This window comes from Neopelma chrysocephalum, unplaced genomic scaffold (assembly GCF_003984885.1).
Source record: "Neopelma chrysocephalum unplaced genomic scaffold, ASM398488v2 Primary Assembly neopelma1_96780, whole genome shotgun sequence".
Lineage (NCBI taxonomy): Eukaryota > Metazoa > Chordata > Aves > Passeriformes > Pipridae > Neopelma > Neopelma chrysocephalum.
The window spans coordinates 1218890-1238763 of record NW_020925424.1 but is presented as its reverse complement, the minus strand read 5'-3'; the positions used below and the strand labels follow the sequence as shown (position 1 = coordinate 1238763).

Sequence of the window (19874 nt, the reverse complement as noted above, 5' to 3'; positions counted from 1 at the left end):
GGTGCGGAGGTAACGAGGCGTGACATGGGCTCCGGATAAAAGACAGCGGCGGGCACCGGCGGTAGGAACCTGCGCCAGTTCTGTGTCTGCGCCAGGGCGGGCGGGGCGGCCCTGGGATCGATGTGTCGGCGCTCGCAGGCGGCGGCGGCGGCCATGGCGCTCAGCGGGGTGCGGGTCCTGGAGCTCGCCGGGCTGGCCCCGGCGCCGCTCTGCGGGATGATCCTCGCCGACTTCGGGGCGCGGGTGGTGCGGGTCGACCGCCCATCCCGCTCCCCCGCGGCCCCCGACGTGCAGGGCCGCGGCAAGCTCTCCCTGGCGCTCGACCTGAAGCGGCCGCAGGGAGCCGCGGCCCTGAGGCGGCTGTGCCGCGGGGCGGACGTGCTCATCGAGCCCTTCCGCCACGGTGAGGGCCGGCGGGGCCGGAGGGAGCCTGGGGGAGGCCGTGTGGGGGCGGCGGGAGGTCGGGGCTGCGAGGCCGCGGGGCTCCCGCCGGCCAGCCTGTGAGCTCTGGAATGCTGAGCGGGAAGAGGGCGGGCAACGGAGTTTGAGGTGTATTTGCTGTGACTGAGTGGCGGGCGCTCTGTGTGCGCTCTGTGCAGTGCAGCATCGCTGTGACAGCGCAGGGAAGGAGCGCTCACCGAGGGCCGTGCCCCCCGGCCGGGGCTCTGGACAAGCAGAAGGATTTCGGAGACCGGGGGTCACTCCTGGTTTTGGGCTCTGAACAAGCAGGAGGATGTCCCAACCAAGGGGTCACACCTGGCCTGCTGATACCGTCCAGCTCACATCTGTAAGGTTGCCCAGTGGGTCAGAGGTCTCAGAGCTTACAGTTCCTCTGAAGATGTGACGTTATGCATTTATACAGTTATGCATTTATAAAACATGTATTCCAGGGAGATGAGTATAAGAACAAGTGTTAAGTATTCAATAGAGTAGTGTGATTCCCTTATAACCAGGTAACTCTGATTTAGGATCAAAACCAGGTTATGAATTACAAGTCTTCAAAAGTCATATGAGATTTTAGGAAGTTGCTTTTCACAAACTCATCATTTCCTGCCAGTCTTAAGTCCAATTTATGAAAACCTTCCTTTTTTGTATTATTTTCCATTTTTAACATTAGGTTAAATAGAAAACGAAATTCTTCAAATATTGAAGTATGGAATTATTCAATTTTTGAAAATTGTCTTTTAAAAAGATTTTTTGGTTCATCTTTTAGTTACAGTCTGCATATTTACTAATTTACCATATTTAGGGGCACTTAACATCTGCTTGTCAATAGCAAAGTTTACGCTGTTTTAAGATCCTTAGTTTCAAATATTAACTTTTCAGATCTAACATGTTCATAAGCCATACTTGATGGTTATTTCTGTATCCCCACTGTTCCTTGAGGATGCTGTTCTGTTATATCGGGGTCAGGTAGGACAGGGCTCTGTGCACACAGATCTAATTGAAGATGTCTCTGCTCCTTGCAGTGGGGTTGGACTAGGTGACCTTTACAGGTTCCTTCCAACCCAGACTATTCTGTGATTCTATGATGGTGCTTTGGTGAGGAACTGAAATGTTTTGGGGTTTCTACAGCCAGTTTAGAAATATAAGGCTGTATCAGTTAAACATCCCACATCACAGACGTACGGATTGTGTGTCACAAGTAATTATTTTCATTTTGAAAACAGGGTTTTATAATTTTTACATTTCTTACCTTAAAATTTTTTGGTTTATTCCCTCCCCAAAAGCTGTGCAGACAAAATGAAGACATTAAATTCCATTTTTTCTTTGTAGCTAGTCTCCTGTTTTCTAGCGGATTTTTTTTTTTTTTACAAAAGTTTGTTTTCCTTGGTTTTATAGACACTTGCTTTTCTTTTTAAACTTGAAGTGCAGGCAATTCTGTAACTAGATACTAGGTTTTATGAGCCTATAAGTGAACTAGGCAAATCTGTGACCCGTTGTGAAGCTGGTGTGAGACAGTGAGGTGAGGGCCCAAGTGACAGGAGAGCTTCGTAAAAGGCGTATGTACTGTCGACCTGACAACGACTTTGTGGCATCAGACGGGTTATTTGGTACACGGTTCTCACTTGTGCCTTGGGAAATCGTGCACTTGACCAAATTTCACGGCTTTCTTCTTCTCGTGAATCACCTGCCACTGCCCAGTAATTAATGCAATAGAAATGGATCTTAACAAAGTTGAAGGTGTAGTAACATTATGGATTAGTCTGTGAAACAAGCTGGAGTAATATTCTGGGGTGGAACGGGCATTGAAATTACATTACCCTTTCCCTTCCAAAATGTGTCTCTCTGCAGTGCCAGTATAGATCATAGGTCATAGTCTGACCAAGCTGCATTGAGACAGTAAGACAGTATAATTTACTTGCAACTCAAATTTGCTTCTTTTAAAATCACTTACAACTGCAGTATCAAATTTTTAACCCTGATTTCTGTAAACCCATGCTGACCAAACTTACATTGCAGTGATTTCTAAAAACTCCTTATTCTCTGTATTACAAAAGGACACATTTACCTTTGTGTGGTTGTTGCAGATCCTTTGTAAAATAGTGGCATGGTCTGTTCATATCAGCGAGTTAAAAGGTACAGGAACACATGGGGTACTGAGAAACTAAAACGGTGAGGAAAATGTACTGCAGTGAGATGTGGAAGAAATTTCAAGTAGTTTTAATGTTGAAAATATAAGAGATTGTCCTTCTTTTTTTCTTGTTTTGCAAGCCTTTTGAGCTTTCTTGCTCATCCAGCAGTACAGGAAGCTGTCTGTCATTCCTTTGGAGAAGTAAAACAGGGGAAAAAGCTGAAAAAAACAGAAAGAACCCTAAAGCTTGATTTCCACTTGGTTTGTATTAAAAATTTATTCAGTATGTCAGTAATTTATAATGTTCACATTGTAATATGGATACTGAAGTAGAATGTATTACTTTACAAAGTACAGTTGAGTTTTGTTGTTGTATAATCTGACTTTGAACCATGTATATTTTAAGTATTGTTAAAAATAAATGTGAATTAGAATTCCTCGATTATGTTTTTTTAAGGTGTCATGGAAAAACTTGGGCTTGGTCCAGAGGTCCTTCTGCAGGAGAATCCCAGCCTCATCTATGCTAGACTTACTGGATTTGGCCAGACAGGAAAATATGCCAAGTCTGCGGGTCATGATATCAATTATTTGGCTTTATCAGGTAGGCTGTAAAATTTCTGTTAAATTAAGGGGTTTTTTCCCCCTTAAATCAAAACTCAGGAATTTGTTGAAAGCAGATAGCTGTTAGGCTGGATCAGCACATCGTCTCAGGTTGTACATTATTTTTCTTCCTTTGTGCTATTGTATCAGAATAAACTTTTTCTCTTTGAAAGGAGGACTGAAGTTTTTCTTAGGGCCTCTCTCCTAGAAAATCTGTATGCTTATAATCCTGAAAGGCCTGCAGATTATTTTGCAGGCTTATGAGCTTTTTTTGAGCAAAGGGAAACTAGGCAGCCTAAGACAACTGGTTCTTGTGCTTTTCTGCTCGTAGATGTGTCTCCGCAGACACCAACTGAAACACAGTAGGCTTAAAATAAAATGGCAGTGCTATGTTTCATTAAGGGGTTGTACACATTGTGGTGTTTTTAAGTGCCATGATGCTAAAAGTATGCAGTAGCAAACAGTAATAAAATTACCCACCTCTGATGATGGCAATCCATGCATAGCCTTACCTCCTGCTCTTCACACTGCTTCTGTCTCTGCTGCTTCTCCAAGCCTGTGAGGGAGGAGCAAAGGTGGCCCAAAACTTCTTGGATTTCCACTGGACAGAGCATTTGTTTTAGAAAGTCAGCAAAGGGCCGGAGCAGAGGCGCTGCAAATGTAGTGATCTGGTATCACCTACCATGAGGAGTAACTGTGTTGTGGAATTGAGCTTCTTTAGGAGTGGGTTCAGTCTTTTCTCATTTTGTAAAATTGTCAGAGAATAAAAAAGATTTAAGAAAGGATGCCTCATTTGAAACACTTTTGACTTCGTGTCAAGATGATTTCAAAGTATTAGGGTATTTTTATTTGTTATTAGTGTAGGGAAGGAGTCAGTACAGAAACAGTGTAGTCCATCTCTCTTTCTGTTTTACAAATAGAGGGTTTTTTTCCTCTGGAGATGATTTAATCAGTGGTATTTTAGTTAGTGTTATCTTCCTAAAATCACTTTGCTTGAAATTTCACAGATTGAGTTTTTCTGCCTATTTAAAGGAAATAAAACAAGGTGTTTGAGAGGTGTCATTCCTCAAAAATGAGGTCTCATATTCTCAGTACTTTCCTGGTGAGCTTTGGCTTTCCCTAACTAAAAAATGGCTTGTGTTAGGAACACTAGAGACAAGTTAGCATGTCAATCTGCTGGTGCCTGTGACAACCTTTAGACTGTTAAAGGAGGGTTTTAGTGAGTGACAGGGCTTGCACTACAGGATTTGGAAACTTTTTTATGCTATGCACTCAAGTTGCTTGCACTTAGCTAACTAAAGAGTGCATTAGAACCATGCAGTTCTCAGGCATTTTTGACCAGGTATTCTGCAAGTCTCAGACCTTAAGCCACAGACAGAGGAGAAAGGTGATCACACTGGAGTTTCTTGCTTGCCCGAAGGAATCACTATGAGGAAACTAGAAAGAGTAAGGTCACAGTAAAGAGGATCAGGATGGCAGAGAAGTGTTAAAACATTCAAAGCTCTGTCTGAAGTAAACTGGCTTAGCCTTTGCTCTAATTCCTTTAATTTCTGCATAATTGCTGGCATAAGCATAAGTTCCCTGTGTTTACATTGCATGCAATTGGAGATAATCTTCCTGTTCTATTCACTGGTTCCTCTTATACGCAACATTTTTTTCTTTTTTATCCAAAGGTAGTTGAAGAGAGAGGATAGGACTGAAGCACAGTTGTCACTGTGAGATCCTTTGTTATGATTATTAATTCATTGATTATGTGCACATAAGACTGTACACCTGCATTTTTACTTTAAAAGATTCAAAGAAGGACAGTTTACCAAAGTTGCTTTGAAACATGTTCATAATGCCTGTTATGGGGGAGGTTCTTTGCATGTATGAAGTACTAATATAGTACTATTAGTACCATAGTGCTAATAATTATTGCACACAAGAGGTTTTTTAATGTCCCTATAGCCAAAATATCAGTGGTTTATCTGTGACACTTTTATTAGTATCTTCAATTGAATGCATCTTCGCTAATGCGATTTCATGTGTTTTATTTTATTCTTTTGTGAATTAAAGAGTAACTATTTGCTAAGACACAGACAAGTATAGACAGAAAACTTGGTAGAAGATTGCTTTATCCCTTGTTTATTTGCATAGATTGAAAAGAATGAAACTTTAATTGTAGAAATGTAGGAATGAATATTTATAATTAATTTTATGCTTATGCTTGCTTTGTTTGCCCTCCTGTCAGGTGTGCTGTCAAAGCTGGGTAGAAAAGATGAAAACCCTTATGCACCTGTAAATCTTCTGGCAGATTTTGCTGGTGGAGGTGTCATGTGTGCATTGGGCATTGTTATAGCCCTTTATGAACGTGCCACATCTGGCAAAGGGCAGATCATTGATGCCAGTATGGTAAGTAAGGTCTCAAGGAAGGTGGGGTTTCATACGTTTGCTTTTTCCTACTCTAAATCTGTAAAAGGGAGGAAACTGGGAGAAACATAAGGTTTAAAACTGAGAACTTGGGAATGGGAAAGCAACCTCATAAAATGGCTATCCCTTCACAGACAAGTAGTTTTGACATTTTACTCACTGCTGCCATAACATCCTTATGACATGGAACACGTGTGACTTTCCCCCCTCTCTCTTTTTGCCTATCTGCTTTCTTCACGAGGTATTAGCTGTATATATTTGATGAGTAAGTTTGGTGTGTAATGATGAGTAAGATAGGGCGTGTAATAAAAAAATAACATAATGCATAACAGAAAAAAGGTTAATAGTAATAAAATAGACACTTGCATTAGCTTTATTCAAGATACATCTTCTTTCGAATTGGTGACGCGTCGTATCTTATTAGAGACACTGTTCCCTCTGATAGTTACACTGCCATGGGTCATTGCCAAGTCCATTTCAAACACTTTGTGAATGTGCCGCAAAATAAATTAAAGGCTCAATTAGCTTAATAAAGAGTACTCTGGATTTTTGCCACTGGAAGGCCACCCACTTACACACAGAAAAAATACTTATTTCTGTTTATCCTTGAAATCCATGTTATCTGCAAGTGTTGTTTCTCTCTTGGTCTCTCTTTTTTTCTGTTTTTAAAGAGCTTTGCAATTAAAATCTGACCTCTCTTTGAGGTGTTGTAGTACAGTGAAGGCTATGGATTAGACTGAAATATAAATTGGAAAAAAAATTACATTAATTGAAAAAAATTCCCCTGTTGAAGTGGTCTTGAAGATGGGAGAATAAAGTGATGTTTGATCTCTTGAGTTGAGTGAGTTTTTGACAAATTCATGCATCATTTCCAGGAGCAGGCCATGGCATTAGGTCTAGATGAAAATTCTGTGGGAACAGGGCAAGATAGGATTAATGTTTTTACTGCAATAACAGTAATTAGTGGTTGATTGTCAAAATTAAAAGCTTGTTAAGTGGAGTTCTACAGATGTTTTTTGGAGTTTTTTTCAGTGTTTTCTCCAACAAGCTGAATGGTGGATGAGCGACTGTGTTTAGTAAATTTAAAGATAATATGCGTATGAGGCAGACTACAAGTATGTTGGACACTTGGATTAGAATTATGAATGACCTTTTCAAATTGGAGAAATGACCTGGAAAAAATTGGCTGCAATTTATGGATAGCACTCCTCTGCAGTCCTCTTCAGGAAGAAAGAATTAGCTGCACAAATGCAGTATGAGAACAATTGGCTAAAGTACAATCCTGGGGGTTTGTAGTAGTCACAAGCTGAACATGAGTCAACAATACCATCCTGTTGCAAAACACATACACACTGTATTAGGATGTATAAACAGGAAATAGAGCCAGCAAACATTCTGAAGCAATTAGTCTAACCTATTCAGTGTTTATGAAGACTCAGGAAAATACTGTTTCTGATGCTGGCCACCATCTTTCAGAAAAATTTGAGAAAGCCCCAATAAGCACGACAAAAATTATGACTCTGAAAGCATGACCTACAAAATAAAATTGAAGGAGTTTGTGTGAAACAAACACAGTTTGTTTCATAGTTTTGTGAAACTGTGGAGAATTTTGACAAGCTTTCAAATGCGGAAAAAGATACTTCTTGTAGTTTGTGATATTACCTTATTTTCCTTATCATACTTAAAAGAAGTAAAAAAAAAATTATTAGAAGAAGAATCAGTGTAAGTCTGCTAATGGTCTAATGAAATTTGTAGCTCATTTAGAATGGAATGGTTGTGTGTTTTTCATGGGGGGTTTTAAGCCCCAAAAAATTCTCTTTCAGTTTTTTCTTTCCTTATTACAATTGCAGAATTTATAGTTCTCTGTTGATGTGCCTGGTGATCAGTGAAATGTGTGGAATAATGTCCAGTATCACAGGATGTACCTTACCTGGCATTTTGTTATATTCCTTTTACTTGAATAGACTTTCAGTGACACAATTGATGAAAAACATACAAGCATCATCATCAGCAAAGACAGTTAAATAGACTGGGTGGATGAGCCTGTTTTTACGTCTTAAGTTTTTTTCATGGAAGTAGATATTTTTAAAATCACAATACCACAGCATTTCAGCTGTCATTTCGTTTTAACATTATATTTTGTTTGATAGAACCATTACTTAAGTTATTGTATAGTTTAGGGAGTCTGAGTATGTTCATGACTTTGACACGTGGTAGAATTTTCTACAGCAGAAGAGAGAAAATTAATTTCTTTTTTTGCAGCTTTGTGTCATCAGGATTACTTTTACTAAGTTTTCATGCTACTTCATGGATATGCTGACAGTTAGGGTTTTCTTATTTTATTGCAATGCCTATTTTTCTGACGTAATCTAAAGAAATAAATTATTTCTTGTCTTTCTGGTTAGTAATTCTAGACTGAGATCAGAATTTTTGTGATGAAAGAAATTGTTGTTTTTCTTTTGTTTCTAATTACTGTGCTGAAGGGTGAAAATTGGTTTGGGAGAGCTCTGAGTAATATAAACATGAGGAACTCCTGTAGTTAGTGGATCTAAACTGATACAAAAAGAGGGTAAAGAGGTTCAGGCCAAGGGCTGGACTTGCATCTCCTGTTCTCAGTGTCCAGTGTTATTGCTGTGTTTTGTAAAAAGTGAACACTGTCCTGTGTTTCATCTCTCTGCCTCAGAAGAGTTAAGTGCCTGGTCTGGATTGATTCATGTTGGTTGCTGTCTCTTCCCACTGACTCTGTAGGATCATGGGTATCTTACAGTAAGCCGGAGAGTTGCCGTGTGCTGAGTGAGTAGGATGTGGACTCTGCTGTATGGCACAGTAGCCACAATTGTGCATCTGCAGTCTTGCACCACACTGGATCAGAGGCATGTGAGTCAGGGCCATACTTGAGGTTCACTCCAAATTCAGCCACAGAACCTTCTGCTGATGGTAGGCATCTGACTGAGCATGACTCACTCTTTGTGAAAGGACAGCCAGAGGAAAGGATGCTGGTAATGAGCGCTTGCATAATAGTCTCATGGCAGGAGCATTTAGCTGTTCAACAGAAGACTGAGGTTCCAGGTTTTTCTCAGCCTGGAGGTATTCAAAACCAAAACTCCCACATCCTAGAGGTCTTCATCAGTCATGAGGATAAAGGTTAGGTTGGTGTGGATTAATTTGCACTTTGAACTATTTCAGTCTACAGAAGGAACAGAAGGCTTGTGGAGCAAACAGGTCACCTGGTGAAGTGGTGCCTCTGGATTCTTGTGCCTGCTTCAGAGACTGCTGGTGCTTTTGTTTTAAGGACCATTAAGTGAAGCACATAACTGGCTGTAATCATTCTGCAATTAGGATAAAGTGTGGTCAGTCCATGTTGTCCTTTTCATGTTTTAAAAGAAGGTGATCACATTAGTGAGTGTGTGGTGTTATTTGAGCGTGCCTTTGGAGGTCTGGTGCAGACATTAGACACTTTTTTACTGGTCTCTGAATTCCAGTGGGCCTCAGGCAGGAGTTAGGTGTCCAGTTGCCCAGCCAGGGATATTTCCAAAGTCCCTATGCCAGTATAAAACAGATGTGCTGTTTTATTCTAAGTGTTTTCAGGGTAAGTAACGCTGTATGAAAGTATTGTACAGGTGCTGACTGTAGGAGTTTTGTCAGCACTAAAATCCAATTGTCAGAGCTTATTCTGATATTTTTCCCCTCTTTGATTATCCTTACTTTCAGTGGGTTTTCTGTATTTTTTGTTAATATGACCAATGCAAGCTCAGATCATTAGTAAAGCAAACTTTGTTTTAATATCCTTGCAATAATTTTGTGAACATGTAGATGAAGGTATACAGTATTTTCTCACATGAAAGTACTTTAATTGACTTTATCGTGTGGCAAGTAGGGCAGAAGTGTTCCTGTCCTTGAGGCGAGTAACACACTTTAAATGAAGAAACCTTATTGACTGCATACTTCAGAGATTTGCATGTGTTAAATTCTTGCTTAGAAAGGTAGAAACTAGTAGATCTTTCCACATGAAAATTTAGTAGCTTTTTATTTTGGTACAGGCTCTGTGCTTTTCTCTATAGACAATAGTAGGTTAATATTACCCAGTTGAAAATGCATGAATCAAAATGATACTCAGAATGATACAACTCAGGTTTTAATCTGTTCCTGTGGAATGTTTCTAGCCATACACTGTTAACTGCTTCATCTTTGCTCACAGTTTTTCTTATGCAGTCAGGAGAAAATGGATTGTGCTGGTGAGCAAAACTGTAGGATGTGATTTTGCTTGAAAGACTGGTACAAGATTGATAATTATTGAAAGGCTGAACAAACTGAATTTTCACCTGATTGTACTCCACATAGCCAAAATTTTGAGGAGCAAGTTGGAGGAGGATTAATCATGTTTTCTAGTGCTGTATTCATCAGACACTTGCTTAGTTGGAGATTACCTTGCTATGTCTAGGTACCTCCCAGTGATGAGAGTGGGAGAATAATTTTCAGCTTAGTGATGGAGATAAGCTTCCAGTTCCCATGGTATAAGAGAGCATTAACCTTTGATTTCCTTCAATTTTTCTTCTAGAAATAGCAGTCTTCTTATAATCAGTATATTTTAAGAAGGTTATGTTGAGATAAAAATCTGATACTTACAGGACTGGTACAGGCATCTTGTTTTCTAGAGGTTTTGAAGGCTTTCACAGCTGTCATACTTAAGGTTGTATAGAACCAAGAAGCTTGTCCTGTCACCTGAAACTACTTACATTCCCATTGTGAATTCCTAATGATTATAAACTTTCTAAATGAGGAAACTTTGTGCATTGAAATTGTGTAATCTATCTGAGGCTGTATTATTGCATTTATGCTCTTTCTTATTCTTTAATTCTAGATGCAATATAAGCAGTAATTGAAAATTTTAAGAAATGAAATTGCTTACCAAAAGTTTCATCATTAAAAATCTTAACTAGCAGTAGCTTTTTGCTGTTTTGTTCTATATAGAATTTAGGTAACATGCCAGCTAATTTACTGAAGCTGTTATTTTTTACTGTAAATCTTCAAGGTAGAAGGAGTAGCATACCTAAGTTCTTTCCTGTGGAAATCGCAAAATATAGGAATTTGGAGCAGACCTCGAGGTGAAAACCTGCTAGACGGTGGTGCGCCTTTTTACGAAATCTACAGGACCTCTGATGGAAAATTCATGGCTGTTGGTGCCATTGAGCCTCAATTCTATGAGCAGTTAATAAAGGGTAAGTAGCTTGGAGCAGTTGCTTCACATCAGCAAAGCATGATTGAATGAATTCTTCAATAATTCCATTTTGATTCATGATTCATGCTTATGTGATTTCTTCGTAAATGTGAAACACTTTGTGAAACCAGTTGGGTTGTTGTGTAGCAATTCAAGTGACTTTCATCTTCTAGCAAATAATTTCTTTCTCTTTCATCCTCTCTTCACCTTGCCCTCAGAAAATACACTTAAATTGCAGATTTTTTTCTGGAATTACAGTAATGGAATTCTGTGATGTGACTGGAGCACTAAACAACTATTTTTTGGAAGTCGCTTTTTTCAAATGATTGTGAATATACTTTAAAAAATAAGACCTAATTCTTTGATATTGCAAATAAAATTTCAAGTGAACTCAGTAATTCGTGCAGTTTTTTTTTTAAGTAACTATTTAAATGGTTTCAGAAAGGAATATTCATTGGAAGTAGTTCATAGTATTTCTTGCTGGAACAAAATTTTTGTAGAAGCAAATTCTGCTTTATAAATTAATTTCCTCCTCACAATTTCGGAGTATTTTTAGTGTCCAGCTATGAATACAATTTTTATATTTGATTGAAGACTCTTTAAATATGACTATAAAGTATGATTTATCTGTTAAAGAATTTAGAATGGTTTATGCAAAATAGTTGTGTGGAGTTAAAACAGTGATTTGCAGGGGCATCAGGTGGTTGATGGTGAGCAGTTGTTTTTTCTCATCTTTCTTGTGTTTTATTTTCCTCTCTGTTACTGTTTTTTCCCCTCTTTCCCTTAATTTTTTTTAAAATTATTGTTTCTAGTTATTAAACTGTTTTTATCTTGACCCATGAGTTTCCTTCTCACTTTTACCCTTCCAATTCCCCCTCATGTTACCAGGGGAAAGGGAAGTAAGTGGCTGTGTTGTTCTTAGCTGCTGCCTGGGGTTAAACCGTGACAGCTCCTCACAAGGGCATTTACTGCCAGCTCTGCCTGAGCCAGCTGCATTGTGCTAACAAGAGTGTAGTCGTTGCCAGGGCCTTCTCTTCCAGGGATTTTTGAAATTCATGAGTGTGGTAAGATGAAATGAAGGTATGGGATTATAAGGTTGGGTATACCTTTGGTGATCAGGATCCCAAAGAGAGATCTTGTTCCACACGGCCTTTGTTCTCTCGCAGCTTGTGGTGCTGCCCAGATTCTTGCACATCTGTGGCTGTAAGTGGCTACTTCTCTTGCAGCTTAAAAATGTCCATGCAATTGTGTGGAATATCCCAATCAGTACATGCTGATATGTGAAATGCAAAAAGAAGGTTCCTGGAGTGACCCATGGACATGTCCAGCATTATGTTGAACAGATCAGATGTCAAATTTGGAAGTGATGTGTTCTTGGCTGAAGAAGAAGGTGCTTTGTCTCTGATTGTCCTGAGAATAACTTGTGAACTCAAGCTGTAAGCAACTTGATCTTGAAAAGGAAAGTATTGCTGATTATTCCACGCTTTGCAGTTCTTTGAAATGTTTTTCTCATCCAATCCCCTGAGATTTTCTTGCTCGCAAGAAATCAGAGTTGGAGAACAAAGATAAATATGAAACTGTATCAAAGTAAGATGTAAACCCTTTTTCTGGAGGTTAGGGAATTTGGAATTCCAGTAAATATCTTCAGGGAGAATGCTTGTATTAAATAGAAAGAAAACAAGAAAGAAATAAAGCTGCTTACTCAAATACCCATATGTTTGGCTTAAAGTGATCAAACACTGACTTGCAGCATTCATGGCTGCAGTATTTTATTCTTCTCTGGAGATTAGGTTGAATCACATATACTTTTAAGCTACAGAAATGGGATGAAATCTGTATTTGTTCAAAAAAAACCCAAATTCTGTAATGGCATCTGGTTCTGTTTCTGACTCTTTTTCTCAGTGAACCTTTTTCTGGACAGTCCTACCTTCTTATATTGATCATCGCTGCAGGGCAAGACTCGTGCTTTTCTCTCTCAACCATCTCACCTAGATAGAAGCTTCTCATGGATGAATCCAGTGGCCAGATGGTCCAGCACGGTTATTGATTGGTCTCTGTGTCTTATTTAGATAACTCTTTACTGAGGAAAATGTTAAAATTCTGCTTTTCTTTTAGTTGTTTCTCAGAAATTTAGAGCATAAAGTTGGAGGAGCAACTGTGAATTCTTCTGCCTGTGTAGGGGCACCTGCATTGGACTACTTTATTTTCATCTTTGAAAGTATTCCTTACATTTAAAATGCAGAGAAATTGCTTGATTTTAACAGCTAAAGTTTCAAAAATAGTTATTGCAGCAATAAAGAACTGGTGTATATCCATTTGTAAGTAGACAACAACTGCAGTCGTAGTTGCCTATGTGTCAATCTGTTTCTGTTATGTTTTAAAAAATCCAACAGTCTGCGAGGAAATTTTGCTTTTTGCCTTTAACTGTATAGCAATTTTTGCTTGTCTACACTCAGTGAGTTTTCTTTGTTTATTTTGTAAAAGTGCATTGTTTAAAGTATCTGACCAAACTCAGGATTTTCACACAACATTGCATTTAAAGTAACTGGTCTTTTGTCATTGTATTTTAGGTGCATATCATGAATTGTTCATATTTTCACATAGGAAACATTTATTCCTTTCAGTACTTACGGTTTCAATCTTTCTGAAGCAGTAGTGTGCTAAATTAGAACAGCAGATCCCTCTTGTGGCTTAGGGATTATTTCCTTTCTGGGATATCTATTGCAGAAATTAAATTCAGAATTTAAGCCTTTGAATATTATAGGGAAGAAAAAGCTGCCTGTGAAAATTGTATTTGCTCTTTCACAAACCTGAGGAGCTTTAACTTAGGCCGAGTCGTCTGTTCCAGGCATTAATTCCAGCTTTGAAGTGATTTTAGAATGGTATGTTCCAGTTACAATTTCCATAATTTCATTTCATAGCTTTTCCCCATAATTCTGGTCAGTTCTGCTGGTGAACAATTTGGTGCTGTTCCAGATAAAATATATTCAAAAACCACTTGATGTGTCTCTCTCCATATTCAGAGAGGAGGGTACTTTTGCCACTCCTGTAGGATGAGAGCACAAGAATATGGGTGTTGCGGGTGTCAGTTGGAGATTTAAAGATTTCAGAATGGAGATAGGAAAATGATTTCTGAACCATTTGTCCCTGCTCACAGAATTCTGATGAGACAAAGTGGAAAAATTTCCTTTTGGTTTTGGTTCATCTCAGTGTTTCCCTGCAGAATTGGGAACCCAGTGCTGGACCGGAGTGCAGTTAATGACATGGCAAGGAAAGTTCTTGGGCGGTCTGCAGAGGGAAACTTAATTTAAGAAAATAGATTAGTTTGAGAATATCATTGGCTTTGTAGATTATGCTTATTGGGGAAAATTAAATTTCTACTTACCAGAAATTTATGAATTAAAGAAAACCAGGCTGTATGAGAAACTGAATCTATATAAAATAGATATAGTAAATAATTACTGCAGTAGCTGTATTGTTATCTGTACTATTCTGGGCTCACTATAGGCTTTTGGCTGTTAACAAACAAGCTGTAGTCCTTTTGCAGATATAATTTTATTACTTCAAAAGTCAGACAATAAATAGCTAAAATGCCTTTGCATTTGGCTAAAGTGGCTATTGCATCTTATGAAAAATCTGATGTAAAAAACATGTACTGCTAATGTTAAGTCTTAATCTTTTGACAGAAAGAGGCAGAATGTCTTCCAGCTGACCTGTGAATTGCTTCTGCAGGTTTGTCTTGATTTTTAGCAATAGGTGCTTGATATTGCTGCAGCCAGGCTACAAGAGGCATGAAGAAACAGTATTTCAGGTGTTTCAGGTGAGAGTAAAGGTGTGGTTCTGCCCTATCATGTGGTGTAAAGTCGGTTCCACAAAGTGAACTTAGTATCCACTTATATTGATGTGAAAACCACTGACAGTTACTAAAATCCTGAACATATACTCAATAGTAGTCCTTTCATACTACTTTGATAGTCCTAAACTGTGTGACTTATGTTCAAAAAAGAAGGAAAAAATTAGGGAGCACTTGAAAAACACAGTTGACATCATTATGATGGATTTCCATGGGACTCTCCATTTTGGGATTGTGAAGTTTTGTGTACTGTATTAAAAATGTGGTGATATACTGAATTCAATACCATGTTGTTATTAAGACATGCAAAGGGGACAAACATTTTAGACATTTTAGACTCAATTACACATAATGTTACATTTTATTTGAATTTATTTATTATTATAAGTCTTAAACATTGTACAAATACTCTAGGGCCAGGTTCTTGCTGCACCAAAACATTTGCAATTGTGGTAATTAAGCATCTCACCTTGTACTACAGCCACGGATATATTTGCAGCAGTGCTCATTAGTACTCGGGGCCTGATCAGCCTTTTACTGAGCCGTCACTTTCTAAAAAATTATTTAGTTTCAGAAACTTTGAGCAGAGAAAAAACTTTACATAATTAGTTTAATGAAAATTCGCTACCGTCTTTGAATATTCTGAAGTTCAGTTCCCTCTCAGAGTGAGAATGACTTCTGTTTAGAGAGAGTGTGCAATGGCGTGCACCTAATGGCTGTCATTTGGGCCAAAATTATGGATTCCCATATTAGATGGTTCCATTCAATTGTTGTGGCAAGATAATTTCAAAATTACTGTGCTATGACCATGCAATTTTGAAAAGAAAATTGGCAAGTTAAACTAAGAAAAGCCTGAACAAAGCTCCGCTTTTGTAACAGTGTGGCTGAAATACTGTAAGAAACTGTAAACCAGTAATATACTGTAAGAGTAAAGCAGCTTTGCTGATTTATCTGATGAGTTTTACTGTTTCCTCTCTCTTGAAATAGATGCCTGATTCTACTGCAATCTGTCTCAGAAACACAGATTTCAGTTTGTTGCATCAATAATGACATGCAGGTATAGGTAAAAAAAGCTATAGCATTTGAAGGAGATCTAAAGCTATAGCATTGTAAGTAGACAATTCTTCATTTTTCAAAAGCCATTTCAGAGCTATTCTGGTGTGATTTAACTGGGCTTTTCTAAACAAAAAAATCCTAGATGAAAATTTGAACAAAAAAACTTGGAAGTAAGTTTTGATTGCTTTACAAGATATTCTGTGTAAAAGATACTTTGCTTTTGATTACATTGAGTGAAATCTGTCATCCTGTGGTATCCCAGACAATTCTGTGCTGTGTAATTGTTTCCTTGTTGAGTCAGTCACTCCTGCTGTGATTCTGCTCATCTGCGCCGCAAATGGTTAGCACAAGCTGGAAAATGAGAAGCTACAGTGCTTAAAGGCTGTCGGTTCATGCTATTTGAATTTGAAGTCTTCAGTGGTAAATGGAAAATGAGCATGTAATATTAAATTCCAGGTTCTGCACATTGTTCTTTTCTGCCAGAGTGTGTGTGGTTACGTTCAGCCAACTTTCCATCTGCCACGACTGTTGAATATAACTCTGTAATGGGATAATGGTAGAGCTCTGTTCATGTTGGACTGGCTGCTAGGACCCAAACTATAATTAATAAGCAAATAAGTACTTATGAAGAAAAGTTTCCAGCTGACAAGATTTCATGCACTGAGACAGAATCTCAGGCAGCGTGTTGTTACTTAGCTGTACATATTATGCAAGGTAAATTCGTCTCACCTCATAGTTTGTAAGTAAATTGTATTGCAACTGCTCATCTTTGGAATTTCTTTTGGAAATTAATAATGCAATTAATTTTTGAAGTATTGCTAACTTTTGTTTATTTATGGATGTTCAACCGCTGTGAGTAATCTTCAGCTGATCTCTTTTTAGAATGGCATGAATGGTTATGAGCACTAGATTGTAGGTTTAGTAATTTAAGGAACCCATGACTTGGTAGCACCGTAAAGACTGATATTTACTTTGTAGTAACATTCATCCTGGTATCCGTAGGGATCTCTAATAAGATCTGAAAATGCTTATTTTGTCTTTGTGACAAATTTCTTCTAAAAGTGAACAACTGCAAGGCTGTATTTCTGGGTCTGGAGATTGGCAATTTCTGTGTGTTTTCCTTTGAAATACCAAAGTATAATTTCAAAGCATGTATTAAGCATGTATTAATTAAAGCTATTATTTAAGAATCCTGTGCTCAATAATGACATTCTCAAATATTATGTTAAGCTGGGGGGAACTGCAGGCCCCACGAAGTGCATCTTGTAGAGATTATGAGTGGAAAGAAAGAACATAAAGAGCAGAAGAATAGACATTGTCGTTCTTTCTTCTCCCCTCTGTTTCAGTAGCTGTATGTCTACCTCTCTCAGTGATAAGGAATCTGTAGAAATAGAAGATACCATAAGTTTTTTCTGCCTATCTACAGCTAAAGATTAGAGGATTTTCATGTAAATTCTACCTGCAAACAGCTGTCTAGTACCCAAGCCTGTTAACACTTGTTGATCAGCAGATATCCAAAGATACTAGAAAGAATGTTCAAAATTAAATGTTTGCAGAGCTCTGTATTTTCAGTGCCTTTGACACAGAACTGTTGTTTCGTAAGCAGCTCCCTTTTTTTCTTACTTGTGAAGCATTGTGATGAGAGTTGTTCTCTAGTCTTTCTCATTTCTCAAATTAGCTTCTTTCTTATCCCTGCTTTTTCTGAATTTTTCCTGCTGTGTTCATGCTCCTGAATTTCAAGATGGAACTATTTGGACAGCCTTCAATATATCACTTCTGATTTCTATTTGGTATCATAAGGTCTGCTTATACCTCTGTATTATCTCCATTTTTGAAGTGTAGTTTACTTACCTTTTCTCTTGTTTCTTACCTCCTTTTTGAGATAAACCCTACAAGAAGTGATAAAAATTCTTACATCTCCTTGAATAGCAGAATTGGAAGCATAGGGAGCGCTGAGTGCAGAATCCATGAGAACAGAAACAGAGATTGGAAACTGACAGTACAGAAGACTGTCATTCCCTCCGCATGGGAGGGAATGTGGTGCTAATTTAGGGAAGGACCTGGTACTTGCTAGTTCAGGAAGGTTTCGGTACAAAGCCTGTGTGTCCATCCTTTGCTCTTGTGTCTCAGAAGGGATGTGCATATTGCATACCTGGTTGGTCCTTGTGACTGACATAGAAGGCAAAGTTCTTAGGCAGTTAGTGAGTGAAAGGACTATGGGTTTCACTTTTCCCAGAGAGTGGCAGTGGAGAATTGGAACTTGGGAGGTGTGCTGAAGAAGAGAGAGCAGGAGACACTGCTGGAGGCTGTTTGGACTGAGGGAGTGAAGAAGCAGGTCAGGCTGCAGGCACTGAGCCTGGGAACATCCCCCCACACCATCTCCGCATCTGGGGCACAGAAATAACCTGATGGTGTTGAACTTCAAACACTGCAGCCTTGCTGAGTGTCCAGCTCTGGCAGATGTGCTGGCTTCTGTGAGATAAGTGTGTTGCTGTAGTCCAGGACCCATTCAGCAGACTTCTGTGTTGCTACTGCCAGGTAGAGAATACAGTACCTATTATAGAAGCTGTTCTCAGGACATTATTATCTCTAGACAGCTGCTGCTTTTGTGAAGTGTTTATACAGATTAGTGTTTATTATATATACTTCGTTAAAAAGCTGTAACTGATGCAGTTTAGTCTAATTGCAAGCATCATGGAACATTTTATTCCTCTGCTCCCTGCCTTGAACAGATGCCTGAATAAAGTTTAAAGTGACTTTCAGTACTGCCTGAAAAATACTACCTTCTTGAGAAACATACTTGTTGTAGGGAGCACTTAGTAATTAATCTAAGGTATGCTATAGTTAACCTCTGCTTTTCTCCTTTCAGGTCTTGGGTTAGATTCAAATGAACTTCCCATTCAGGCAAGTTTCTCCGACTGGCCCGAAATGAAGAAAAAATTTGCATCCATATTTGCACAGAAGACACAGGCTGAGTGGTGCAGCATATTTGATGGTACTGATGCTTGTGTGACCCCTGTTTTATCCTTCGATGATGTTGCCTCACATCAGCATAACAAACAAAGAAGTTCTTTCATCAAAAATGATCAGGGAGAGATAAGTCCTAGACCTGCTCCTCTTTTATCAAGGACTCCTGCTGTTCCATCATGTAAAAGAGATCCTTTTGTAGGAGAACACACGGAAGAGATACTTCTAGAAAATGGGTTTACTAAGCAAGAGATTGCTAAACTTCATTCTGATAAAATAATAGGATTTGGTAAACCCAAAGCTAATTTATAATCTCTGACTGTGTGTTTCATGCAAATTTAAGACTGATAGAGTAATTTTTTATGCATTAAAATTGAATTATATGACAAATAAATGTTTGCATGATATTGCTTTTAAATAATATATATCTTTCTAAATTATTTAAATTTTGAATATAATTGAAAACAGTGGGAGTTATGTACATGGATCATCTGCTGTCCAGAATGATACCATAATTGTGTTATGAAGAGCTACACAGTCTGTTTAGTAAGCACCTGTACATTCTCAGAATTTTTGTTTAAATATTGAATCCTGTGGCTTGTTTCTTTTAATTCTTAGTTACACCATTGCTTTGTAATATATGTTGTAATTACATGAAGGCAATACTTTTAATAAAATTTAATTATATTCTTTGTAAATGAGTTTGTTGTATACTCATAGATTAGAAGGGATTTTTTCCTCTATTTTATCAATTAATTTGCTTTATCATGCCAAAACTATGGTCAAATTAATGCTGTTTGCTTATGTGCTGCTGCAGAGCAATTACCATAAAGTTAATCTGTTTAATAGCCTGGCTACATTTTCTCAGTGGAGTCTCCTGATTATATTACATTTGGAATTTCAATTTGGCTAGAAACTCACTTCAGAATGATTTTTTTTTTTTTATTATTTTTAAAGTACCTGCCAAGTATTATTCCCTTCCTTTCTTTATAGAAAAGTGGTTGGTGACTTAGCTGCACAGGTTTTAAACAATGGTTATTCTGTTTTGGTTTTAAATTCCCTCAAAATTAAACCATCATTTGAAACTGTCTTTTTCAAGGCAAAAGAAAATATGCTTTTAAGAAGAATTAGTTATATGGCCTTAGTACAGTATTCTTTACTCCAGCGTGTGAGGAATTATGACAAGAAGAGTT

The 19874-nt window shown here is 38.2% G+C and overlaps 1 protein-coding gene across 1 annotated transcript; it reads left to right on the top strand.

Moving 5' to 3' along the window:
• Nucleotides 1-120: 120 nt before the first annotated feature.
• Nucleotides 121-19379, top strand: AMACR (alpha-methylacyl-CoA racemase). Its single transcript, XM_027709486.1, has 5 exons — nucleotides 121-403; nucleotides 3033-3176; nucleotides 5409-5569; nucleotides 10620-10806; nucleotides 18584-19379. The coding sequence occupies exons 1-5, from the start codon at nucleotides 121-123 to the stop codon at nucleotides 18991-18993; spliced, it is 1185 nt and encodes a 394-aa protein (XP_027565287.1). The 3' UTR covers nucleotides 18994-19379.
• The last annotated feature ends 495 nt before the right edge of the window (nucleotides 19380-19874 follow it).